Here is a 27,982-nt window from a genome sequence, read left to right on the forward strand (position 1 = left end):
CCGAGAAAGCGAAAACACCCACGGCGAGACCCATGACTCCCGATTTTCTGGCTGGGAGGCACCTTCCACCGAGGCTTGAAAGACAGAACCAAGGCGTGCTCAGTATTCTCAGAGACAGGAATTAGGCTGAAGCTCCTGGTTGCTGACATGGCTGGAGTTTGTGGAGCAGGGTTAGTTGCAGGAAAGGAGCCAAGCAGAGAAGGAGCACCAGAAGTCTCCAAAAGGGTCTCCTTCAGTCATTGGTGAAATAATGTGCTATACAAGCACAGGGAGAGACATCTCAAAACCTGGCGATACACGGAACGATGCCTGGGAAGCTGCGGCTTTATCGGAGACCCGAACAGTCATTCAGAGGCAGCAGAGTTTCTGATGCGCGAGAGTGGAGAGGTTCTCTACCTACCTGTTAAGTAATTTAACAGGTAGGTGGAGAATACAGAATGGTTACAGAACATTCTGGTGGGATGGAGCAGGCCAGTGAGGGATTTTTAAAGTTATTTTTCTTTATTGATTTTATAGAGAGAGGGAGAGAGCTAGAGACATCGATGAGAGAGAACACTGATTAGCTGTCTCCTGCATGCCCCCCAGTGGGGATTGGGCCCACAACCTGGGCATGTGCCCTGACCAGGAATTGAACCGGCGACCTCCTGGTGCATGGATTGACACTCAACTACCGAGCCACACCAGCCAGGCTCTTATATATTTTTTGAAGTGCTACAGTATTAACTCTAAGTAGAATGTTACATATTGAGATCTATGTTGTAATTCCTCAAGCAACCACAAAATAATGCCAAGAGGTACTGCTGAGAATTCAACAGAGTAATATTAGAGTGAACACACACACACACACACACACCTTAACCTAAAAAAGGGATAGAAAGGAGGTACAGAAGACCAATAAATGAACAAATAAACAGGAAACAAGTAACAAAACAGTAAACCCATACTCAACCATACCAATAATTGTATTAAATATAAATGAAACACTCTAATTAAAGGACAGAAAAACTAGATAAAATAGCAAGGCCCAACTACAGCCTGTTTACCAGAGATATACTTCAAAAAGGAGACACATTAAAATCTGCAGTGAAAAGGAATAAAATTTAATTCCCTTCTCTCAGTAAATTATAAAAAAGTTAGACAAAAAGTTTAATAAGGATATAGATCTGACTTACACAACACTGTAATCACTTTGACCAAATTTGAGAATGCTATACATCATATCTGAATAATACACATAAAATAAGTCTCATTTAAAAAGATTACAATGTATGTCCTCCAACAATAATAGAATTAATTTAGAAACCAGTAACCAGTCATCTGAGAAAACACATTTTTAGGCTTCAAAAAAACCCCATGAATCAAAGAAGAAATCATGAGAAGAATTTAAAACATTTTAAAAGAAATGATAGTGGAAACACAACACATCAAAATGTGTAGGATGCAGCCAAAGCTGCTTACAAGGAAATTTATACCTTTTAAGGTGCTTATATTAGATGATTGATTTAAAAATTAATTATAAAATTTTCCACCTTATGACCTTAAGAAGCCAGAACAGGTTAACCAAATTAAACCCACAGCAGAATGAAGAAAATAACAAAGATTAGAAGTCAAACAAATAGAATTTTAAAAGCCAAAAGTTGCTTCTTTGAAAACATTAACAAAATCCATAATTAGTAGAAAAGACCTTAACTGACAAACACAGACATACAGTCCCTTTACCAAACTTTTTCAGATCTGAAGTATCTTGTAACTCAGAATTTTAGGTCTTAGAAGGTTCTGTCCTACATACGTTGTATATTATATAATATCCTCAGAGAGGTCGGATAGCAACCTACAATCAAATTAATATTTCTATAGTGAAATGTATAAATATTCACTTTAAGAAGGAGAAAGACTACAAATAGCCTCATTTCAATTTAGGTCAGGTTTTGGTAGCAAAAATTCCATTTTGAAATCTATTTTAAAATCTCTAAAATGTAGAACTGCTATTGTGGATTTGTAATGAATTGATTACTGCTATTTACAGATAGGTATTCTATGTTTGTAAACATATGACAGGGCCCTATTACTAAATCTTAAGGGATGCCTTTCTTAGCTAAGATCACAAGATGGTTTTTGTTCCTCTGACAGTTTCCATGAGACTAGAGGATCAGAATATTTTGTAAATTGAATGACCCTTGCCTAGATTTGAAAAGAGGATATTAAGTACACTTCCAGGAAACTGAGCTCTTGGCCAAAGAAGAGAGGTATTTCAGGGAATAAAGCATATTATCTTGCAACCTATAATTTCATGGTAAAAACAACAAAATCTTCAAATTTCCAAACACACAATAGTAAATGGTGATATATACAACACTGAAAATATCCTTGGAATTCCACACCACTAGTATTTGTGCTTTCCATTGCAAAATTCAGGCAAATTCTACACGAACTGTAACAATGAGAAAAGCTTAAATCATATTTCTAAAAGTAAGTACATGCCTTTTTTAAAAACAATCTTAGTGGGAAATTTATCGGCCCGATTCTCTCATCGTTATCTCAAACTGCAGGGAAACCCACGTCTACAAATCTCAGACTTAATTCTCAGGAAGACCATAACAGGAAGAACAGTCATGGAACAGCATTCACAGCAATAAGTGCAGAATTTCCTTGAAAGCCCATGCAATACTCCTATAGGTGCTAATTGGAGCCATGCATGCATTAAATCAGATGGATGTACTTACTATTACTGCTACTGCTGTCATTCCTAAGGGAGTTGGCTGCAACAGGGGGTAACATAAATGGTTTTGTGACACTGACTCTGGAATCTAAATAGAAAGCAATAATGTGTCAGTGTTGCACGTCGATTGACATAAATGACAGAGTCCCCAAAAGGCCGAGTGCAATACCAGAGAACTTTTCAGGTCCACTTCCCCAATCTAGATGATTCAGATCCTATTGATTTCATACTGGGTCTTGCTGTTCTATTTTTATTAAGAAATGCACCAGTCACCTAATAGAACAAAGATTCGTTGCCTATACAGGCTGATAATGTAAAAAATGCAAATTGTTCATAATTGGTCATTAAAAAAAAATTTAATGAAGATTTTGTATTAAAGTGACCCTGAGGAAGGGGATAGGAGAGAAAGAGTCTCACTACAGAGTAACTAGTGAAGATCAGAATTCATGCCTCAGAATTAAACCCTTTAGGACAAGTTTTAAGAAGGGGACATTAAGAAAATGGGAGGTGAAGAATAACATAATTGTAAATTACTGGCAAACAGCAGACAAGAAAAATTTGAGTGACTATCTTATTCATTGTTCACTCACACACAATTCTTTTAATCTGAAAATCATGAGTGTTGTTTTGTCTTGAAAAACAAATCTACAGCCATTCATTTCTTTTATGCTTGATATTTGTTTTTATATTTGACATACACATACATTATTCTCTAACTACACATATATTTGACTCAGAGGTAGATTCTTACCTACATGTACAAGAATCAAGCTTGCTTTTTACATTTAAATGAGAAATGCTTAGATGTCTTACCATTTTCAGGACTTAATGTTGAAGAAACCACACATTCACTAGTTTTGGATGACACCATCTCCAAGTCCTTGAAGGCATTAATGGATCTATTAAAAATTCTAAAGAATTGTTCAGGAGTAAAATAATCGAGTTTTAGGTTCTTAGATGACTTTTTTACATTCTGGAAGAAGAAAAACAAAACAGGATTATGTTTTCCAGATAGTCTACAGATTTTAACTGATGTCAAAGCAAAAGACAACGTCCTTCAAAGGTTCCAGGAAAACAAACACTCTTAGACAACTGTTTTAACAGACATAATTCACATTGGTACAGCAGGATAGTGATCCCATCCAGCTCAGTCTGAGGCTCAACTCCAGATAAAAGGAGTAGGGTGGTCATTAGGTAAATACAACATCAGAACAATGAAATAATCCTAACAACCAATTAGAGGCATTGTTCTTTAAAGATGCTCATTAAAATCATTATTCTTTACTAAAAATATCTCCATTGCCTGGCCAGTGTGGCTCAGTGGTTGAGCATCAACCCATGCACCAAAAGGTCTCCAGTTCAATTCCTAATCAGGCCACATGCCCAAGTTGTGAGTCTGATCCCCAGTGGGGGGGCATGCAGGAGGTGGCCAATCGATGTTCTCTCTCACTGATGTTTCTCTCTCTCTCTCCCTCTCCCTTCCTCTCTCTCTAAAATCAATAAAGAAAAAAATTTTTTTTTTAAAAAACCAAAAACTTCTCCCTAACATTCTCCTAATAGCTAAAAATTAAAAAGTCTGTTGATGCTAAATATTGACATGGACATGGATGGAGCTAAGGGGACTCTTATACACTGATGGAATGATGTAAACTGGTACATTCAATACTACCTGGTAAGATTGGACATGTGCCCATCCTGTGACCAAGAAATTCTACTCCTAGGTAAATAGTCTAGTGAAGCTTTTGCGTTTATGTACCATGAGGCACACAAGAAAGATCTTACCAGCTGCGTTTATAAACATGTCAATCAACAGGAGAGTGGTTTAATCAACAGTGGAATGGTGAATCAATGGAATGCTACATAAGCAGAAAACGAACCACAGCTATCTGCATCAAAGTGCATAAATCTTATAAACACAACGCTGAGTGAAAGGAGTTACAGAAGAATAAAGAGTATGATTAATTTCTAACCCCCCCCCCGAGCAAAGCATATCTATATTTTAGGAATTCAGAAATGCATAGCTATAAAGAAAAGCAGGCAATAATAAGAGTTAACACTCAGTGGCACTTACTATGTACTTCTTTAAATTCTCTACATATATTTGCTCAATCTCCAAAACAACTGTGAAATACCACCTGGCCTGAATCTCCTGGGTGCCAGCCAAGGTGTCATGTTCACTACAGGCACCGTCTTTGGCATCTGGAATGCTCCTCCTGACATCACCATTTACTGAACACCTAAATCGCCTCACAAGCTCCAATGCAGATACTATTTCCTTCATGAAACCCTGTCTGATACACCCAACTTTTTGTGACCTCTGCTTCTTATCCATGCCATCAGCACACTATTTATACTAACATGATATCAAAAGAGATGTTAACTCTAAGATGCCATTGATTGTAGGATACATTCTGACTAAGGAATTAGAAGCAAATAAATGGAGTGATTAGATGATCAGTGTGACAGGAATTCAGACACTGGAGAACACAAATGGGACTGATGTTGGGTCTTCAAGTGTAACTGGGATTTCGATGAGGAGGAAGTATTTGAATACTATGATACAGAATCATATTTAAAACCTTATGTTTAAACTTCTAAAACGCCTGCAGGCTACACTTTGGCTTGTGAACTCAACGCCTCAGCACATCTCCCAAGACCTATTCTGTTATAGAGACATTGTTATAAAGTCATCATCGTAAAAATATTAACATTTATTTTTTGCCAGATGCAGTGCTAAAGCACTCATCACAAACCATCGGATGTCAACATGACTCAGGTTCACAAAGCTAATTAGTGACCCAGTCAGGATGTGAACGCCAACACCTTGTACCATACTGAATCTCTAGTGGTGTACTGTCCCTTTAATATGCTCACAACCCAAATCATGGTCATGCCCACATTCTGAAGTTGGTAACAACTAATCATAAAATGACTTGGAGATGTTAAAATGCTCTTCTTTGTTATGACATGATTACTATGGATAGAGGTCAAGTTTAAGTGTTCATTGTAGACAATTTGCCATTGAAAGGTAAATGAACATTGGTAACCTAATGGACAGTTATGAGAATTTCATTCACTTATGAAATGAAGATAAAGTTAGGGCTGTTTTTACATTGTTCTGTAAATCAGTTTTTACATTGAATAGCAACTTTTTAAAAAATCCTAACCTGAGGATGTTTTTCCATTTTTGTTCAGATAGAGTGAGAGGGAGAGAGAGGAAGCGAGAGAGAAACATTGATGTGAGAGAGAGCCATCGACCGGTTGCCTCCCACATGACCCAAACTAGGCCTGGGAATGAACCGCAACTGAGGTACATGACTTTGCCTGGAATTGAACCCAGGACTCAGTGGTCCGCGGATCAATGCTCTAACCACTGAGCGAAACCGGCCAGGGCATAAACGGCAGCTTTTAAGTCTTAATGTGTATTTTCAACACTGCAGCATAACCACAAACATTTATTTTGTTAAAATGTTTTTAAATTACAAATTTATACATTAAAAATCACACAAATAAAGATGCCCTCACCCCCACCACCACAATCAACATAGGTTTTAGAGAAGAATAGTAGAAACCTATCCCAATGAATACACGGTTACCTCGAATGGGTGTTCTTCCATGCACTCCACAAGGTCATCCACTATTTTCACAAGTTTGTCTATGATAGAATAATTACTCAAGCCTTCAGAAATATTTGAAAACTTGTCCAGAAGATCAGTCAAGCTGACTGATAATTGTTCCACCATTTCACTTATCCAACAATGACTAGGCTGCAAGAAATCCAAAGAAAGGAAGATTAAGCATCCATTGAATCCCAGTAAACTCAGAGTATCCTTCAAAGACATCCATTGCTGGACAATGGACAAAGGATTTCCTTATAGTAGAACAGGTCTGTTCTTGTGTTCTGCTTAATTCCATCTAACATCTGTTTCAAAATTTACAAATGCATCTAGAGTAGAGGAAAGCGTGGACGATAAAGCTTTTTCTCTTTCATGGAAGTAAATTAAGACGAGACAGAGCCAACTCTTACCCTTGCCAAAGTTCAGATATTAATGGAATTTCACGCCAGTGCAAAATATTTATTCTGTGGTCAGTGTGTTCTTACAAGAGCTGTAGGCACAATGGGACTTTCGAAAAATCACTGTGAGCATCCTAGCCCTCTGGGGTATAAAACAATAGATTAATAATAGCTGGTTTTCCTGAAGTGTTTGAGAGGTGCCAAGCCTTCTTCACAGATGAGTTCATGTGGGTGTTTTAAAAAAGGAAAAAGAATCACAGCTTGGCAGAAGTGTGGTCTGAGAGAGAAGCATTTTTGTCTTAGTAGAGGTCCCAACGACATACTTGGAGAGGGAGTGCTAAGGGCAAAATGAATTTATTATTAAAAAAATTGTTCAAAAAATGATTAAGAATTTCAAGACGGTTACAGAAGAACATTAAGCCAAGCGTGGCGCCCTGCCATGAAGCCAGCCAGCCCACTGGTTAAAAGCTCAAGCCTTGCCCTGGCCGGTTTGGCTCAGCGGTTAGAGCGTCGGCCTGTGGTCCCGAGAGACCCGGGTTCGGTTCCCGCTAAGGGCATGTGCCTCGGTTGCAGTTTGTCCCCAGCCCTGGTTGGGTCCTGCGGGTGGCAGCCACTCGATGTGTCCCTTTCACGTCAATGTTTCTCTTTCTCTCTCTCTCTCTCTCTCTCTCTCTCTCTCTCTCTCTATCCCTCCCACTCTATCTGAACAAAAAATGGAAAAATGTCCTCGGGTGAGGATTAAAAAAAATAAAATAAAAAAAAAGCTCAAGCCTTGGAATCAGGCCCAACTGGGCTTAATTGCACCGAGACTCCAGGTGAGATGCACAAGTTCTTTGAAGCTCAGTTTTCCCATATGTAGGACAGGTAGAGGTGAGGTGATAGTGTATATATAATTTGAATATGTTTCACGAGGGCAGGATTTTTAGAAAATCTTGTTCCCCACGGTGTCCCTACTGCCTCCAACACGGTCTGGTATATGGGAGGTGCTCAGAAACTATTTGCTGCACGGATGCATGAGTGAATAAACACATAAATGAATGAGAAAAAATACATCACAGGCCGCACTTTCTGCAAAGGGCTAGGCAGTAAATATTTGACTTTGCATGCCAAGAGGCAAAAATCAAGGATGTTATGCAAGTATGTATATACAATAGAAAACACATTTCCACAAAATTTTTATCATAAAATTTAAAATTGAAATATTAAATACAATTTCTTTGGCATAATAATTGAACTTAATTTATTTTGTAATACAGGTGTACCAACAAGAATGAAATTTTTTATTTGGGGGGGTCAACATTTTGCTTATTGGGGTTCAAAGTCAGTATTCTCTATTGTATAAACCGCAGATGTTCATTTAGGAAAACCACTCTCATTTGGCTGGCTACACAAAATCCATAGCAGACTGAACCAGGCCCACACGGTATAGCTGCTGACCCCTGCTATAAATGGCTATGGTTCAATAGAGGTTTAGATTATTAGGAAAAACTTCTTAGTATATTGGAATGGATCGTAACGGCTCTTAAATTAATGTGATGTTATTTAAAATTAATAATTGGTCATAAGTTCATGTACTTCACACATTTTAAGATTCTCTTTTTTGTAAGTAGAGGCTTTGATTTCTTTTTTTTTTTAACTCTGCTAAAATATTATAGTGAGAAAAATAAGACAATAGGGATAGCAAAAATTGACTGCTTTTTCAGATTCTGAATAATTTAATATACCTTCTATTGTACTGGAATGATAAAGAGTAACTAATGCCATGTAAAATGAATCAAACCACTAAACTTTATTTTTCTACTTACCAGCACAGTATCTCTGGGGAAAGTCAAACAATTTAGAATAAACTAAATTATACAATGGGGCCATTTTAGCTTCACTCGGGGGTGGGGAACACCTGGCCCAGGTACCTGCTAACATCACATGCCTCACCAAACTAGTTTGAACAAATATAGCAGGCTAATTTTTACGTTGATAATTTTGTATGGCCCTCGAATGATGTTATAAATATCCAAATGACCCTTGGCAGAAAAAAGGTTCCCCACCCTTGATATTAACAATTTCAGTTAATATAATACAGACAAAGAAAGAAACTGGTTTATCTACAGATAGGTAAACTCAATTCCTGGAAGCATTAAAGGTCATTTAAAACTTTTAGGATTGGGAGTTGGGGGGCTGGGTGGGCAGGTGAAGGAATTGAGCAAAAAAGGAAAAAAAGAAAAAGTTCACGGGCTCAGATATCAGTGTGGTAGTTGCGGGGGTGGGGCTTGGGGGGAGGTGGAGGGAGAAATAGTGATGGACCAAGACTTGACTTTGGGTGGCGAACACAATACAGTGTACAGATGATGTGTTGTGGAATTGTGCACCTGAATCCTGTATAATTGTGTTAACCAGGGTCACCCCAATATAGTCAATAAAAAGGAAAAACAAAAAAGGCATCTAACATTTCGCATGTTCTAACTCTAATCTTCCTCCTCCACATCTTATCTCTTTCGATTGTCCCAGCTCAGTCTAATTGCTATCAGGTTCCAACTCCTATTAATTCTACCATTTTCCAAGTCTCAGATCTGGGCCTTATTCTGCCTGCCTTAGGGCTGCGATTACAGCCTCCTTTCCTTTCTTACCTCGTCCCAAAACAAACAAACAGAAAACTTTTAGGAGTGTTGGCTCTGATTCCATTGAAGTAGAATAAACAAACCCGGGCATAAATTAATTCAATTAGGTCCTTTCATTCAACCATCAGCCAAATTCTTCAAGATGATGTGTTTCCAAAGTCTGTTCAGAATAGATGCTTTGTTTTGTTAAATCAAAGCTTATCTCAAGCACCTGCAAGTTCATCTTTGCATCATTCACAAGTCTCTTTCCAAGCTGTCAGTCTTTCCTTTGGGGCTGAATTGCTCTCCAAGTTTTTCTCCAGGTAGGTAGGCAGTGACATGTGCCAGGAGCTAGTCAGCCCTCTCTGCAAGGGGCAGCTCTCCCGGAATTCGGGGTACTGCACATACTATCAATACAGTTTGAGTAGCATTTACATGGTAGAGCTGCCTGTACTAACTGGTTCATTCCACTGTAGTTGCACCAACTTCTTCTACAGCAAGCAGGATCTACATCTTAATCTCTTCAAACTCCTTCCTTGCTTGCCCTTCTGAATACACTTTGCCTTTCCTTCTCTTGGATCTTCCGATGCGTAGAAATCAAAATTAAATTGTTTTGCAGTGAACTAAGTAAAGGAACTCCTTTTGTTACTGTGGTCTTTGCCTTAAGTGACATTTCCTTTTTTTTTTTTTTTTTGCTTTTTTGTGCTTCAAGTGAAAAACATTTTGTTTATATATGTCTTATTTTTAAACTGGGGGACTCCAGTGCTTATTGACGCGTCTGTTTATCTCCCTTTTTCAACCGAACTCCGTATTTACATTCTGTATTCAAGTTCCTATCCAGCTATAACGACACGTCCCATTTTCACTCACCGAACCAACAGTCCACCACCCTTTTCCAGGAATCAAATTTTTCCAGTGAAATTTTCGGCCCTAAAACTGAAACTCCCATGATTTACTCCGACCCCAGTATCTGTCCTTTTAAAGTAGTGGACAATTCCCTGAGAGCTGATAAGACAGGACTTCTGGACTACCTTGCTGGAAAATCTATTTCTAAAAGTTTGAAACTGTATTTCATTCGTTATTCATTCTTGTCATAATTTCCCGGGAAAAGAGTGTATAGTGAAGTCAAAGTTGTATCTTTTCATTAATTTTTTTAAATAGTTACATTTTAGCTTTTTAAGATGCTTGGATTTATTAAAGATAAAATTGAGGTAAATCCATAATAAACACCAGCCAGTTTTGACCTGTCTGCCTGCAGGAGATGTAACCCATTTTCTCTAGAATGTCAAGCAGTTTCGTATTTTCTTTTTAATTAAATATAGTCAATGATTTGCAAAGAGAACAAAACACAGTGAGCTAAATATTTCATTTGTGAGGTGATAGATGGTCTTTCTGATTTTCAACTCTTCCAAGATTATGATTAAAAGATGGACGATTAAAGGTTGTGAAGTTCACAAATGAAACTTTTTCTTTGCCATAATAACAGGCATTATGGTCACAATTTCTTATTGTTCAGAGACCATTTTAAACTTAAATAGTTGTTTATAACAAACTCACAACATTCATTAGAACAGCAGTTCTCCACCTGTGGGTCGCGATCCCTTTGGGGGTCGAATGACCCTTTCACAGAGGTCGCCTAAGACCATCAGGAAACACAAATTTCCGATGGTCTCAGGAACCAGACACCGCTCCTCTATCCGTCTCCAGGGGGTCCGCCCACATGCAGATACACCCACATACAACATGGGGAACTATATTCAAGAGCCACGGCATCAGGAAGGTTGAGAACCACTGCATTAGGAGAATGTAGGAAATAAATAATGATATTTCACCAGTAGAAGAACGTGAAGGATTTAGGAAAGTTGATAAAGCCACATAGGATGTCAAAGTGGCAATGTAATGAATACCCTTCAAATTCCTGAAAGTCCCTATCATTGTATTTCCTTCACCCACATACCTAAAAACAGAAACACAGTCCTTGCTTGAAAAGGGAAAACATATCTGCATTTTCCTTAACTCCAGTCTCACTTCCTTACCTCCTTTCTTGGTGGCGCCGGTCCTACCTTTTCTGGGTTAATCACAGCGGTTATAGCTAGGACGCCTGAAACATACCCTTAATCGTCCCACACACTGCCGACGTGTGTCATTCTAGAACGCTAACTGAATCGATGATTTGGGATCGGTAACCTGATACTGCTAGCATGCCCCTACCACTGAAGATGTGCTTAAAAACTGTGAACTTCCTAAGGAATTGAAAAAAATTTTTTTTAAATGTATTGATTGATTTTTAGAGAGGAGGGGGAGAGAAGGGAGGAAAGGAGAGGGAGAGACGGAGAGAGAGAGAAAGAGAGAAACACCGGTCTGTTGTTCCACTTACTGATCCGTTCAATGGCTGATTCTTCTATGTGCCCTGACCAGAGATGGAACTATAAGTGTTTTATTGGGACCACACTCTTAACAACCGAGGAAGCTACCCGGCCAGGGCAAGCTTCCTAAGGGATTTTTAAAGTAACATAAGTACCAAAATAATGACTCAACTCAATGATTTTCTAAAAGGCACAGAAACTACTATACATAAAATCATTCTCAACATAACTAAGACCGTGACTGCTTCCAAAGACCAACAGTGAAAATATCCACGCACATTTAGAATAGACGGTATGTGAATTTCATCAGACGTGGGGTACAACCCTTCTGCGGTCTCAGAACTGGCGAGCACGAGACCCGGGCTGAGATAAACTGTGTGCCCTGAAACACGGTGGGGACTTGCTAATGCCGGCGTGCTTTCTCCTTTCCGTTCTCCTGCCTCGTTCAGGACACGGTTCTGGCTTGTTAGCTGAGAGAATTGCACACCTTATTCTGCACCGAGCTAGAGGCAGCGGAGAGTCGCTAAGAGCAGACGCCAGAACTTTGTGGACATAGGGGCTGACAGTGGACAAGACGTGCTGACAGGGGGTCCGCCACACTGTCCATAGGTCCTGCAACTTGAAGGGAAAAGACACAGGAAACCAATTTTACTCCAGGCGAATTGATTTACGTTTATATTTAACAAGAGTTAAGTTCCTGTGGCATCTCTTCAATATTTCACTTACAAAACGACATCGGATGCGTGGCCTTCTTCAAGGATCTCCTGTGTATTTCCTCGGGGTGCTTTCCACGGGGCAGCTATTCCTAGGGGTCGCTCTGCGAGGGAGTTCTTCACAAGGGGGGACGCGTGCATTCCCAGGGAGAAATGTTCTGATCCATAACCTGGGAGGCCTCTGGGGAACAGCAGTCTTCTGATCCAGCGAATCGGATTACCAGCATCGCCGCCCAGTTGAAGTGTTTTTGTTCTGTTCTCTGTCTTATGTGTCAAACCTCAGTCTTGCCGGAATTAGAGGCAGGAATGCCCAGGGCGCAAAGCTTTTCCTTTCTTTCCTCTCCTGCTTCCCGCGTCTACCCCCTAGCTGAGCGCTCAAAAGACTGTGAAGCCAGTTGTGCCGTTTCGAAGCCCAGTAGCTGAGGGGGGAGAGGAATACTGATGACCACGGGGTCCAGTCCTCCAGTATCACACATCGGACGACCGAGGCCTACAGCAGTGATATGGCTTGTCCGGGGTTACACCACACATTTAAACAGAAGTGTGGAAACCGAGACTCCGGGGCACCTGCCTCGTTCTTTCTCAGCGAGGACAGTCAGAGCGCGTGGGCTGTTTTTCTGCCGGGTTCACTGTGACTCTGGCGCTCGGACATCTGGATGGGCCGCACTGGGCCTTGCGCTCAGTGGACAGCTCCCTAGGTCATGGGACGGCTCGTTCTGTCTCACTCCGGTGAATCCAGAGTCACACTGATGAAAGCAACGGTCTCTAAGCCATTGTCACAACCAAAGAGCAAACGTCAATCACCACGAGTAAGCTCTCTTTCGTCTCCTTCTGGTTTTTCCTCTTAGGGCTAAAAAAAAAAAAAAGAAAAGCGAACACTGCCCTGCCGCTCTCAAACATTCACGGGCAGGCGCGCTGCACGCACTCCTAGAAAGGCACTTTGCAAAGGGCTGTGTGCTCCCAAACCTTCACTCCCTTGTGGAGGGGCTGGGTTTTGTCCAGATTTATTTTAGTCTTCTCCATAAACAATTCATTTGGGTCTTCCGTGGTCACTTGAGGCACTCGAACTCTGCATTTTCTTGTGGGAATTGAAGTGATGTAGAAACCTCAGTCTGGTGAAGATGGTAATCAGCCCCGGCAATGTAAATATGTGTTGCTTCCCAGGCCTCTACAGGGCCCCGGAGCCAGACACAGAAGGGCACACGAGGAAGGGACGGCAGGGGGACAGAGGGCGGCAGTGGTGACACACAGGCTCACGTTCCAGTCCCAACTCTGCGCTAGCCAAAATGGGGCCAGTCCCCGAACTGTGGCCAGTGTGACTGAGGAGCTACAGTGTTCATGGTCCTCAATATTAGTCTGTTTAAATTTAGAAGTCAGCACAGGATGCGGTGACTAGAACACTTTCAAGTATGTTTGGAAAAGCTCAGTACGTGAATCTGTATTTTCATGAAAACACAGTATGAAGTGTTGAACTAGAACACGCGGGGGGTGTGAACTACAAGGCGGACCCTGAATAAGACACAAAACAATGAGAACGATTCCATGACTAGTTTCATAGAGATTGTACGGTAAATGATATTTTGGGACATATAAAATTTATTGTGCTTCATTTCACCTGTTTCTTGTAACACTGTTTTAATGCACCTGCTGGACAATTTAAGGGTCTATACGTGGCTTGTATGTCCTCAGACAGCAATGGAAACCATTTCTGTAGTAACATGGACCCGCAGTTTAAATACACATAAGAGCCACTTAAAAATACTATTCATGCTATATTTTATTCACTTAACATTTTATACTCATTCCTTTCAAAAAATAAATGTTTATTATATGAAGGGTGGAAGTAGATAATTCCAGTGTCTACTCGGCTGACATCTATTTCTATCACGAGTACCCCACATCAGAGGGGTCAACCCTCAGGATCCATACTTACAATTCGTGAACTTGCTCTGTGGCCACGGCTGACTAGGCAATGGTGAACCCCTGAGCTAGATGAGCCAATCAGAAAATCCCTCCCCCAAACAGGTAGTGGTGACAGGAACTATTCATCAGCCTCAGAGCTTTGAGGCCAACAGTGTAACAGGTAAACTTGGGAGTGCTGGGGAAGTTAAATCCACCTGGTGACTGGAACAGAGGCAGATTCTGCCAGACACAACAGAGTGAGGCAGAGACACCGAAATGGGGAAGGGAAAACCCAGTTTTTGTACTTTAATTATTTTTCACAGCAATACTTTGAGACAAATACATAACACATGCCATTTTAGACTGCTATGTAAACAATATAGGATCAGGTACCCAAAACGAATAGTTTCTAGACAAATTCTACAGAAATTCGGGGAAAACACGTCGGTGTTATTCAGCGGTGCCAAGCGAAACTGCAGAGTAGGTGTGATGTCCATTTTTGGCCAAACGATGCAGGGAAGAGAGCGTAAGGTCTGTCCAGCAGCAGATGGCCTTGTGAGAAAGAGGGATCTTAGGCTGGCCTTGGAGGAAATGACCTTTATGATGCTTTTAGCCCTAGGACATTGCACGATTCTGTGGGTAGCCTCTGGATGAGTGAATGGGAGGGAAAGGGCATCCCTAACATAGGGAAGTAGCACTCGACAGTCTTGGAGCTGAGAATAGCGTGGTGATTGTAGAAGGCAGCGCTCATCTGGCTGGGGTGGGGAGTGGCGCTGGGCAATACTGGCTATTCAGAGCCTTGAGGGTGGGGCAAGATTGTAGAGAGTCACGAGGGAGCTTGGGATTCAGGAATTTGGTTTTCAGCCTTTGGTCACTGGGAACAATGAGAAAGTTCCTGAATATGGAAATGACTCAATAATAAGTGGTCTAATGGAAGGTTCAAGGGAAACATGATTCCTCAAAATTGCATAATACGACTCGAAGATCCTTTACAAAATGCACTCCTAGCTGAAGGAAGACAATAGCAACATCGTGGAGCTGATAGGATGTGACAAGTTACAGACACTCACCTCATCTCATCACATTAATTGTGTAGATTCTATCAGGTCAGATGTGTACCCCAGGGAAATGACAAGTGATGACTTGTCGGGGAACTTTCCTCCTTCCTTCCGTCTCCACTTTCTCTCAGCAGGTGTTTATTAATTGCCGATCATCCATTAGGCAGTGCGGATACAAGAGCAAAAACACACACTTCCTGCCCTCATGAAGTTTCCATGCGGACGGTGATGAGTGAAGTAATTCCACAAACAAACGAAACACTGCTACGAGTTTCTAACAGGAGGACTGGGTTGCATCAAGAAGAGGGAGAGCTTCCTTACTCAAGAGACGTGGACTCTGACGAGTCAGGAGCCTAAAGCAGGGGACAGACCAGACTGCAGGTTCAGAGAAAGCCAAGCGCAGAGGAGCTGCCGCAGCAGGGGCGTGTGGGAGGGACCGAATGGGACAGGGACAAGTGCGAGATCAAACAGCGCCTGGAGGCCTTGTTCAAGGAGCTCCTCTTCCTGGTCCCCAGGAGCAGTGAGCAGCCATCCTAAGTAAATGCGGAAGCTGGGGTAAAATGATGACTTGAATTTAAAAAATATATATATATTTTTACTCCTCATCCGAGGATACTTTTCCATTTATCATCAGATAGAATGGGACGGAGAGAGAGAGAAACAGAGAGAAACATTGATGTGATAGAGCCACATCGACTGGTTGCCTCCTGCACGACCCAACCAGGGCCGGGGCCGAACCGCAACCGAGGTACGTGCCCTTGACCGGAACTGAATCTGAGAGTCACTGGTCCTCGGGCCAACGCTCTAACCACTGAGCAAACTGGCCAGGGTTGAATTGTTTTTTTAAACCACTGTCTACTCAAAAAATCAAAACCTCCAGTGATGAATTCCAAACCGGCCAGGGAGCTGGGAAGAGCCCAGAAGCAGCAGGGCCAGGCAAAAGAAGGTGAGAATAGTGGAGCGTGATCGATGCGCACCTGAGGAAGCGGGTTGTGCTGGGAGGCATCATGGTTCAGGTAACATCACATATTGCCAATGACTTGTTTAACCCTGCTTTGCTTAATTAAAAATTGATGGGACATGCCCTGGCCAGTTTGGCTCAGCGGTTAGAGCGTCGGCCTGCGGTCCGGAGAGACCCGGGTTCGGTTCCCGCTGAGGGCATGTGCCTCGGTTGCAGTTTGTCCCCGGCCCTGGTTGGTCGTGCGGGTGGCAGCCACTCGATGTGTCCCTTCACGTCGATGTTTCTCTCTCTCTCTCCCTCCCACTCTATCTGTACAAAAAATGGAAAAATATCCTCGGGTGAGGATAAAAAAAAAAATATAAAAAAAAAAAATTGATGGGACATTAAAGACTGGTTCAGGTAAGAGTCATCAATAGATGCTAAATCTGCAGGAGGAACTGATATGGAACTATGCGTGGTCTGAAAGTATCTCCACAAAGATTGCTTATTAGTTGCTAATGAGTAAATACAAAGAAATAGTGGAACACCTTCACCAGGTGATCAAAACAAACAGCATCAGGAGGGGGAGAGGGACCTGGTGCACCTCGAGATGTGATACCCTGAGGACATCATCACTTATGTCGCATGGAGACTTGGGATGCATAATCTCAGTATAACCATCCAGACACATCAAATGTTTCCAAGAGAAACATTCTATGTAAAGGGGAGGGCTGTGTTACTGAAAAATCTCTCTCCCGTATATACAAAGAAGGCATCAGGAGTGCTTAAAGGGGACTGAAGAGACATGATGTTTCAGTTTCCATGAACTCAGTGCACTTAAAACAAATTTATTATTTTATAGTCCCTGAGGTCAGGAGTCCTGTATTCTTAGTAGGTGCAAATCAAGGTGTTCAATGGGGCTGTGTTTCTTTTGGAGGCTCTATGGGAGAATCCCTTTCCTTGCCTGTTCTGGCTTTCAGAGGCTGTCTGCGTTCCTTGCTTGTGGCTTCTTCCTCCAGCTTCAAAGCCAACAGTGGAATCTCTTCAAATCACCCTCTCTGGCCCTGACACTCTTAAAATGATTCAAGTGATCAGATTGGGCCCACCTGGATAATCCAAAATAATCTCTCATCTCAAAATCCTTAACTTAATGACATCTGCAAAATCCCTTTTGCCTCGTCAGGTAATAGTATATTCACAGCAGGAGACATGTTTGGGGAGCCATTATTATGCCTATCACACTTGATATAAAAATGAACATCATGATCCTAGCTTGGTTCTTGTACCAGAGAAAAAGAAAAGCCAAAGAGAAAAATGTTCTTAAATCTGAAATACCACCCTGGACGGTTGCTCAATGGTTAGAGCATTGACCTGCCGACCAAAGTGTCACAGGTTTGATTCAGGTCAAGGGCACAGACATCAGTTGCGGTTTGGTCCCTGGCCCTGTTCGGGGTCATGTGGGAGGCAACCAATAGATGTGTCTCTCTCATGTGGATGTTTTTTCTCTCTCCCCCTGTCCCTCACACTCTATCTGAAGATAAGTGGGAAAATATCCTCAGGTGAGGATTAAAAACAAAAAAACAATGTGAAATATAGCCAGTAGATTGAAGTTTTTTAATTATTCCTATACTTATCGACGCGGACAAGTTCCACTGTGGCTATGTGAAAGAATTTCATTGACTTAGGAAATACACACTGAAGTATTTAGGGGTAAACACACATTATGTATACAACTTACTCAACGGGTTTAGAAAAATAATAAAACACACATGTGTGCAAAGAAAACAAGCATTTAGAAACACAAACAAGGCAAAATGTTAAAAACATGAATCTGCATTCAAGGGGGCAGCGGTGTTCTCTAAATAGTCCAACAAGCTTCTTTGTACATTTGAAATTATTTCCAAATAGAAACTTAGAATACAGATGAATACTTCATTTCCTTTCATTCAAAGTGGATAAAGAATTTTTTTACTCAAATACCATAAGCAACTCACAGTTTATATCTTTTTCTAGGCATGAAAATGACCGAAGAGATGTGGCACAAATTCGGCACCTTCGTTTTTGTTCTTTCTACAGTAACATTACTATAATAAACGGAAAGGCTCCGAAATGTTTAGGACTTTCAAGGAGAGGGACTTTAAAGGAAATCAAGTGTGGCAACATTACAGCTTCAGGAAGTTTAAAATAGAATAGGTAATTATCCTGAGATGTAAGTATCCACCGGTTGATCAGACCCTGCTATTTGTGAGAGAACTTGCGTGGTAATTTTCTAGAAAGGGCCTTAGAAAAGTAGCCTCTCCTTTTCAGGTGTATTTATCTGAGTTTTTTTTTTAAACAAAGCCAAAAAAAAAGAATGTGTATTCTATTCTAGAGCTTTCTTCTGCCCAGTGCCCCAGGCAGAATTTTATTGCTTTGGAAGAGAGGTTTTCTGGTGGCCCGTTTGCCTCCCACTCCACCCTTTATTGTTTAAACACAAAAGATAAGGCAGCTGGGACTCTGACCACTGACAAATAATCAGGGGCCGGTCCACTGGGAAACTCCTCTGATCTTGGCAGAGCCTTCGTGTTTGAAACGAAGGTAAAGAAAGCTCAAGACCGGTTTCTGCCCAGAGCCCTACGCGGGCGTGTTTGCCTTGCCAACTGCGGGAGCCAAGAACAGGGTTCCTCCAGCTACGCAGGATGCCGTGCCAAGATCAAGTAACAGTGGGCTTTTCTCAATTACGGAAACAAAAGGAAAACATGTGGCGATGACTTGGCTTTATTTTCACAAATGTGGCTCTCGCGATCACCAGCCAATACCGAAATGTGTGCCTTAGAGCGATCTGTGATTATAGGGTACACGACCATCTATCCCCTTATTTTCAGTTTAACTTTGCTTGTCAAAGAGCCGCAAGAGGTCTCCGAGTGAGCTCGGTGATAAGAGGCCCGAAGTCCGTCTCCAGCCCAGGGCCGGGTGCGTCTTTATAGAGGCTTCATTTAGAACACTTTCCCTCACTAAATAATTAGTGTAATTATTTAGATAACCACAGTCTGTAACCCAGGGAAAGTCACATGACCTGAGGTTTCCTTTTAAGGCGGTCACTCTGGTTGTGTATCCTTGGGCAAAATACTTCTGGGTGCCTCATTTGCAAAATAGGAGTCGCCTTAGCTATCTGCCTCCCTCACGGGTGGGGTTTCTCTAATCATTCTAGGAGACAAATGTGAAATCTTTTTGGAAAAGGCCAGAGAGTTTCTCCCCAGTCTCTGGCACATATAGGGCTAAACTGACATGTGTTTGTTTCTTCGAGTGTCTGATGAGGTGCTGTTTCCATAATTCTTCCTACACAAATACGTGCTGCCCGAGTGACTGAATGGTGCGATTAATTAACTTTCAGGATGCGATGGTTTTACATTCCTGTCTCCAGAGAACTCTCCCTGATTCACCTGGACAGATGTTGACCTAGACACAAGGGTAACCGGTTCAACATGAAGATACATGTTCAAAGGAGTCAGTTCTAAGGAACGGCAGACAGCTCATGCTAAAAGGCTTCCAGTGCTAATGAAGAGAAATATGCCTTTGACCTTCTCTTGAAATGATAACCTTGTAGTCTTGGAAACACTTTTTAAGCACAAGCACTTAGTGATGGGCTTCACACACTCACACTGGTAATGACTTGGACTGACTCAGCCACAGAAATTCCTCAAAGCCTGGGACAACTTGAACACGGAGGCTATGTAGTAAGTGTTTGTTAAATTAAGGAAAGATGTCTACTCCCAGAGTGGACTAACTCAAATGGTTTCAAAAGAACGCAACACAATATAGGAGTTAAAATGAATCACCATGGAGCAACACTGTTGTCAAATCTCAAAGGCATGTTGCAGTAGAAACAAGTTGCAAAGTGGTATATGCAGTATACTGGCATTAACGTAAAATGTAAAAAGATGCAAAAAATAACATCATCTGTTAGATGTAAGAGCACCAGGACTACTGTTCTGCCTCCCAGGGGAGGCTGTCCCCATGCAGAGTCCTAAAAACATGCCTGGGGATACATAGTCCAGCTCAGAATACTGTCCCTCAGAGACAAAGTGGAAACTAATGGAGTTAGGAAAAGGGGATACAGAGGATTTAGTTATATTTATAATGTTTCATTATTAAAAAAATATATTGAAAGCCAACATTGTACAGTGGTAAGGTATGACAAGCTGTGTGATGGGTACATGGGTGTTGCATTTCCTATGCTCGAAACAGTTCTTCATGTATGAATTCTGATACTATGTAATGAAAATGAAAATGTCTTGGTTGCAGTGACAAAGAAGGATGTATAATCATAACCTACTTTCCCTGTAAGGTTCTAAGAGTCTATCACACAGCTAATACATTCTGAGATAAAATACTTTGTGTTCTCAAATTAAATAGAAAAGAGACTTATATGGGACCTTCTCAAGTATAAATGGAATTTACATAATTGTACACTAGAGCCTTTTGGGGGAGAAGCTAAAGGAAAAAGAAAAATTTGTGGCGAGTTTCAAAGGAGATGACCTTATTCACTTTGGGAGTACGGTTTAAGAGACAATTAGCAAACTTCTAAATGTGAGATAATTTTCTGCCTCAATAAGATGATCCCATCTCTTTTATCAACTACTGAAATGAAACTCTTGAGAAGTACAGTTTACATACCAAAACGTCCATCCCGGGGACATACTTGAGGGATATCTTATAGTCTTTTGGAAGATTTGCCACCTACAGAGACCAAAAAAAAAAAGGAGGGGGAAAACTGTAAGTAAACCCATACATGTCAATTAATATGTTGTTTTTAGTGGTCTGGAGAAAAACACATACAAACCTATTATGTTTTTAAGTTACACAGAATTTCAATATTTACACACACAATTGATTTTTCATTCTTGATTTCCACTTGTAATCAAAGGCAATCTCTAAAAATCAAGTAAGTCATAATACAAATTTTCTGAGCTCCAAATGTAATTTGCGGAGTTTTGGAAACATGATCTGAATTACAATTTCCATCTGCAATCCTGGAATTCCCTTCCAGGACTATTTTCCTACTTGTTCCTCCATATCATCAGGAATACAATATATTTTCCTTGTCAGTCCTTCACAAAGTGGCATGTCAACATCACTAGGAAACCTGTTAGAAATGCACAATCTCAGTCACAGCAGACCCACAGAATCCTACTCAACAAGTCCGCAGACCATTCTGATAAGTGCCCAAGTCTGAGAACTAATGTTCCATGCTGTTCTTAGAAAAAGAAAAAAAAAAAAAAGTCAGCAAAACTTCAAAAGAACATTACTTATGGGATGCAGATGCTTAAAAAAGTCCAATTCTGTGATATAATATAATCCTCTTACCCCGGGCTGAACATTTGAGAAGCCTCAAATATTTACCTAGTTCCTTGTTAAAGGCTTTAAAACTATATCTGACACATTTCCATCAGTCATGGTAGCATAAATTGAACAAGCACCCGATTTGGAACCAGGGAATTTGAAACAAACCTAAAGTCTGTACTTTGGTGCCTTTCATCTGTAAAATGGAGATAAAGGTGCCCATGCCCAATAATCACAGACTGAGATAAGGGAATGCGTCAAACACATCGGAACACTCAATCCATGTCGAGAGCTTTATTGGCAACTGACTTCCAAGCACACAGAGTTCTAGGTTCTGTCATATCCTTTCCTACAGATAGCACCGCTCTGCCATCCCACCCTTCAAGCGCTATTAACATTTCCATCTGATTAATTACAGCCAACAACTGATTTAGCCCATTGGGTCTTAAAGCAATATACAGTGTGAAAACAAGTGGTTTTGCACTATTCCATCTTCAATGGATCGACCCTGCTCTTGCAGACCTATCTTCCCCTCTTCCTGCCTCTAAAATCTTTACTGTTCCCCACAGTAGGCTGGGAGCTTGTACATGCTTGCTGGATGAGGTCCTCTATGAGTAGGCTCGCATAACCCAATCCATGTTTCTTCCTGACCTTGCCAGTAGCTTCTAGAATCTGAGAACAATTTGGTGAAGAAAGAATCCAGGCAAAGGCATAAGTACAGCTGCAAGGTTTAGGGGTGCAAGGGTTAGGGGTGTTGATCCCCATGAGGTTGAAAATCCATGTTTAACTACAGGTCAGCCCTCTGAATACTTGGATTCCCAACTGCAGATAGTCGAAGGGAAGCCCAGGTAGTGACTGAGTCCCCCGCACTCACTACCGTTCTACCCACAGTGGTACCGCCTCACACACCCATCTCGGCCTTGCCAGACAGTCACTGTGTGTAAGACACTGTGCTCAGTAAGGGCTTACATTGACGACTGCATCTAATCCTCAGATCCCTGTGACATATTATCTGTATTTCGCAAATGAACAGAGAGGTGAAGGAACTTGACTAAGGTCACACAGCTACGGCATGTTAGTCTGCACTAGAACTTGGGTTTTGGACAGCAACGCCTCCCTTGCCTCTAGGCTCCACTAGACGTTTTCATCGACTTTTTGCACGTTTGTCCTGAGCACGTTCCACTTGCAAGGCTCACCAGCATCCCTCCTCATGCCATCTGCAATAAGTTAATAAAACAGCAGAATCCCTACTGCTTATTGAAAACGTGTCTGGGCTGCCACAGAAGGTGGTATTTTTAATTTTCAATGTAGGAGTTACACGCTTGCTTTTTACACTGAACTTTCTTCCTCTCCTGCCATGCTTCCGTAACTTCTCTGGTCTGTTGGCTCTTCGCTGCCATTTGGGAAGAGAATGACCCCGCCACGTCACGTCAGCCCTGCTGGCCAAGGCACAGCAGACGCCTCTGCAGGCGTAAAAGCTGGAATCAGACTGAGCAGCCACACTTTTTCACAGGAGCCCACCGTGTGAATGAACGGGAGCCATTCCAGGAGGACAGTGCGACCGCTGTCCTGAGCACAAGCTGCCCGCCGACCTGGCCCTTCTGTACATGTAACTTACACAGTTGAGACATGAAGACCTGGCCAAATCAGTGTGCAGAAAACTCGGGATCTGAATATATAAACCTCCGGAGCAGAGACCTGAATATATAAACCTCCGGAGCAGAGACAATGTAAGGGATATACCGGACAATTGCATTTTATTAGTAATTTATACGTGAAAAAAATTGGTTCGAAGAAGTCAAAGAAACCTTATGGAAAGTTATCTGACCAGCACATTGAAATCGCCACAGCTTACCACTTGGAGGATGGAGGATGATAAAGTCATTTCTGCCTGAAACTGATTTAATTTCTGATGGGACTGAAAAGTAATGGTACTTTTGAAAAATGCCTTACAGTGAATTAAAAGTTTTCATACACAGTCTCTACCACAAGCCTCCTTGGCAGATGAAGGCAAAGAGGATCAGAGGTTCAGTGGCTCCTCAAGGTCCCAGGCACCAGGAGTTCCTGGCGGAGGATGCTCTGGGCACAGCCCTCTGCCCTGCATGGCTTTCTTGGCCCTCCCTGGTTCCTTTCCAAACACATTTGGAAGAGAAGTTAGGAAGTCAAATTGTAGATTTTGATGGTAGGTTTGTGAATTAGTATATTGCTTTCTAAGCTTTATGGCATGCCAAATAGGATTCAGAAAGCACAGATAACCCTGTGATAAAGTCAGCTTCTCCGAGCGGAGGGAACCTGTGGCCTGGAACTTGGAAGATGTTCCTTGGAAGCCGTGAGTTTGCGGTAGGAGTCAGGGCGTGAGTCCCGGGGCTCACGGCGCAGGTTGGGTCCAGGCCCTGCCACATGCTAGCTCAGACATCCTGGGCAAGTACCTTAATCTACTTTAGCTTCAATTTCCATGTGTGTAAAATGGAGATCATAATAGAATCTAACTGGTGGAATTATGAAGGCGAAATAAGAATTCAATACCGCATTCTACATACTCAGTGCTTCAGCATGGCGTGTGAATGAGTACGTCTAAGGGAGTAGGCATTGGTCTGGACAGAGGAGGGGCATGGGCAAAGACAAAGACATGGGGACACACCTGGTGTTTTTAGGAGAACAGGGACAGAAAAAGCAGGCTTCTGCAGATAAGAGGCGGTAAATACACTGGAAAACCACGTAAATAAAGGAGGGACTTGAATGATGGGCTCGGGAGGCCCAGTGGGAGGCGGTGAAGTTTCATTGGGACCAGGTCTGCCACCAGATCCCACAGCATGTCACCTCTACCTTCGGCATATCGCTTCCTCTACGGGGAACTTCTGCTTCTCATCAGTCCAATAAAGAGGGTACACGAGATCATTACAACACATCCATCTGATTGGACTTCTCATGCAAGCACGGAACAGGACAGTAAACTCAGGAAGAGCAGTCTGTTAGGATCGATCGGAGCAAGAAGAAAACAGACACAGGAGGCAATTTGGAAGACCACTGGGAAAGTGCGACGCCTGTGTTAAATATTTATCTAGCGACTGGAAGTCAGCAAAGCAGACATGTGGTTTCCACTCCAGGGAAGCATCCTGTCGGTAGGTTACATGGATACGTAACCAAGGCTACAGATTTTTGAAAACAAATCTATTCTAGTAAAGTAAGTTCAGGGTAAAAAGTAAATACAGTGGAACCTAAATGATGGAAAATGTTACCAAAGGCCAAATTATCCCAGTGAACTTTGCAATTTGGTGACTGCAGATGTTGACACTAGACCAGATTGTAAAATGCGTAAAATTGCAAACACAGTCTCTCGATGGTGGGCCCACTTTTACTAGGTGGCCCTAAATTTACTCTCTTATTTTAGATATCTTAAGAATTGACCACACTCACTGGCACTGGGAGGGGGGGTGGGGAGTATAAGGGAACAGCATGGGAAAATGCTGAATACGCCACCAAGGAAAAGTTTTTGCAAACCAGATAGGCACGGGCTGCGTACCATACCCTGCTGGTATCTGGACTCAGGAGAGACATTTAACTCAGAATAGTTAACTCCCTCTCTAGGTCAGGGATCGAAAAACCTTTGGATCTTCAAAGTCGCTGAGGTCCCCAAACGTCATTAATTCAGTGGCTACTAGGACATCCTCGTAAAGACACCTACTTATCTCAGTTGTTTCTCCCAAGTTCTGGGTCAGAATCAAAACGCAGCAGTAGTAACTCGTGATTCCCTCCACACTGTACGTAAAATGTGGTGCGGATGTGAACCTTTTATGAGCAAGGGCCCATGGTTGTCAGTCTCATCAGATCCAAATCACTACTGCAGAGGGAAGAGAAACAAACCAACTCCTCTTGTATTTAAACATCACAGTTCCCTCATGTACAACCGCTTAGGGTGACATTGGCCATTCAGTCTTCAGAAAAAACACAGGAGAAAGCCTTTTGCTTTTGAAAATCTCTCCTTATATGTTATCTCCTGTTAATGTCGACAAAAAAACTAAGTATCCAGGTCAATTACCTTTAGTTTTCCATGGTATCTGGGTGTGTGTGTTTAAATAACAGCTTAATGAATGATTTAAAAAAAATCAGATAACACCTTCACAGGACTCTTCTGGGTCATATTTTCTCTGTGAAGAATACAGAAAAAAGCGAGATGACCCTTGTCTTCTTTCAAACAGAAGGGAGAACACTTCCCGTCTGTTTCAGACACACCTTATGACTTCAACTAAGCAGTACTCCTAGAACTTCGATAGTCTGATTGCTTCCTAATGATAAGATCAGGTGACTACTACCTAGGAAATAACATTCGATAGGTCCCAATGATAATCCTTAAATGCCAGTTGACATTTACATCTTATATTAAGACCTCATAAGTGTGAACTGGGCTCTTGTGCTCCGGACCCAGAGCACAGGCCTCCGCTTCCTAACTAATAAACCGGGCTAAGAAAAAATCACCTCCTAGGTCGTGGGTATTAAAGGAAAGAATCCACACAAAGTGCTTTGCCTGGTGCCCGGAGGCTCACACAAGAACTACTGCTTTAACAAGTCAAGGAGCAGGACACAGCACCCAAGTGGTTTATCCCATAAAGAAAGGACAAGTCTTCCTTCACGACAAGACTGGCATGCTTGGCAATATAACAAGCCATCACAAACGCTCTTTCCAGGACACTTCTGTCCTTTCTTTGAATACTAAAAGTCCCAAATTTACTTTTAAATCGAGAAAGACATCTGTATGGGCCACAGGAACAGAAATTAACATGCACAGGATTGCAAACCACTAAAAAGAAACTTTGAAAACACTCTATGAAAAACCATGGCTCTTCAAGGGTCAGACAACACGAGACCTCTGCGTGTAAAGGGAACAAGGGGCTCTGGAAGGCTTAGAATCCGCCTAGAAATCGAAGGACTCAAGAGAGTCCGCGCCTCTGTTTTAATGCAGTGGTAATTCTATCTGAAAAAAAATTGTATTTAAAAAAGAATAAAAAGCAGAATTATTCAAAACTGTCCATTCAAAGTGTGAAAATCTGTTATCTGAGGATATTTTTATAATTTCCCATTATGGTCAAATTCAAGAGTTATGTAACATCAATATATAACCTACTTAAAATAAGTGCCTACCACAAGACCAGGAAAACCATTAATTGCTGAGTTTTAATTCTGTTCTACTGATTTGTACCCTGACCTTGAAAAGGCAGAGTCATTTCACCTTCACGAGATGGGGCTGGAACAGCCACCTGCCTCAAAGCATTTTGAGAAAGACAAACAACCACTCAATAGATGTTTAAAGATATAAAGGTTTTTAAAAAGCTGCAAAGTCACACTTAATTAAATTCCCCCAGATGAAGGCAAACCATCACCACAGATGAAGGCAACAGTAGGAAGAAGTACGATGGACACTAATTTGAGCTATTTCACTATTTGGATTCTCCCCATTAACGCAGCTACCAGAGGGGCAGCCTGTCTTCTAGAAACAAGCTTTTAAAGTTCCATTCATCTTCTTCCCAGCTACTTCACCCTTTCCTTAGGTGGCTCTGAGTTTGCCATTTAAAACAAGTCTTGCAACATTTTTTAGACACAAAGCAAAATGTTCTGTAAATAGATGAACTATTATGCTGAGTAAATACCAGAAAGATTTCTAATGAAGCCCATGGGGACCGTAGGGGTAGAACACAGTGTCTAAGAAGAAATTGAAAGAAAAAAAATAAGACAGTCACGTCGTAAGTCATGTGCTTCTTTGACATGAGAGTCACTCCCAAACCAACAAACTTCAGGTCTGCGGGCACAGTGTAAGTTACCGCCTAACGTTAAGGCAGAGACGGCACAGGAATGATTTCGGCTGAAGAAATTACTGCGCGCACAAGGCAAAAATGTACCATCAACCCACTTTCTTTCCCTCAAATAAAACTTACCAAGGTTATGCCTGCAACGCAAATTCCCCTCATTCTGCATAACCTCCTTGAGTTTAAGACATTACTGAATTACTCCTCCAAAAGGTGCAACCTGAGGAAGTATCATTATGGACTAAAAGAACTTCAGAGCTAAAAAGGCGCTCTGAAGTTATCTAATTTAGTAGTTATGATCTTTCTGAAGGGTCAGCTCCCGGCCACTGAGGGAAGACAGGCAACCTCTTAGAAATGCCACAGGGCACACAGAGGCACGATCTGGAGCTCCATTGTGCACGGGATTGACATTTATGAATCCTAGATTAACAACTATGGATTGGGTCCTTTGTTCCTCATTTTATTTTATTTTTTTATTATTATTTTTTAATCCTCACTGGAAGATATTTTTCCATTTTTCTTCAAATAGAGTGGGATGGAGGGGAAGAGAGA

General features: G+C 41.7%; 1 protein-coding gene across 1 annotated transcript in view; it reads right to left on the reverse strand.

The window, feature by feature from the left end:
• Positions 1–27,982, reverse strand: part of KITLG (KIT ligand) — an 88,148-nt gene that overhangs the window by 22,636 nt on the left and 37,530 nt on the right. Inside the window, exons 3-6 of the mRNA XM_036251899.1 lie at positions 20,964–21,026; positions 6,316–6,486; positions 3,533–3,692; positions 2,724–2,807 (exon numbers count right to left, since the gene is read on the reverse strand). Of these exons, the coding sequence (XP_036107792.1) occupies positions 2,724–2,807; positions 3,533–3,692; positions 6,316–6,486; positions 20,964–21,026 (478 nt within the window). The remainder of the gene's footprint in view (positions 1–2,723; positions 2,808–3,532; positions 3,693–6,315; positions 6,487–20,963; positions 21,027–27,982) is intronic.

This window comes from Molossus molossus, unplaced genomic scaffold (genome assembly GCF_014108415.1).
Source record: "Molossus molossus isolate mMolMol1 unplaced genomic scaffold, mMolMol1.p scaffold_m16_p_10, whole genome shotgun sequence".
In the NCBI taxonomy this organism is placed as follows: domain Eukaryota; kingdom Metazoa; phylum Chordata; class Mammalia; order Chiroptera; family Molossidae; genus Molossus; species Molossus molossus.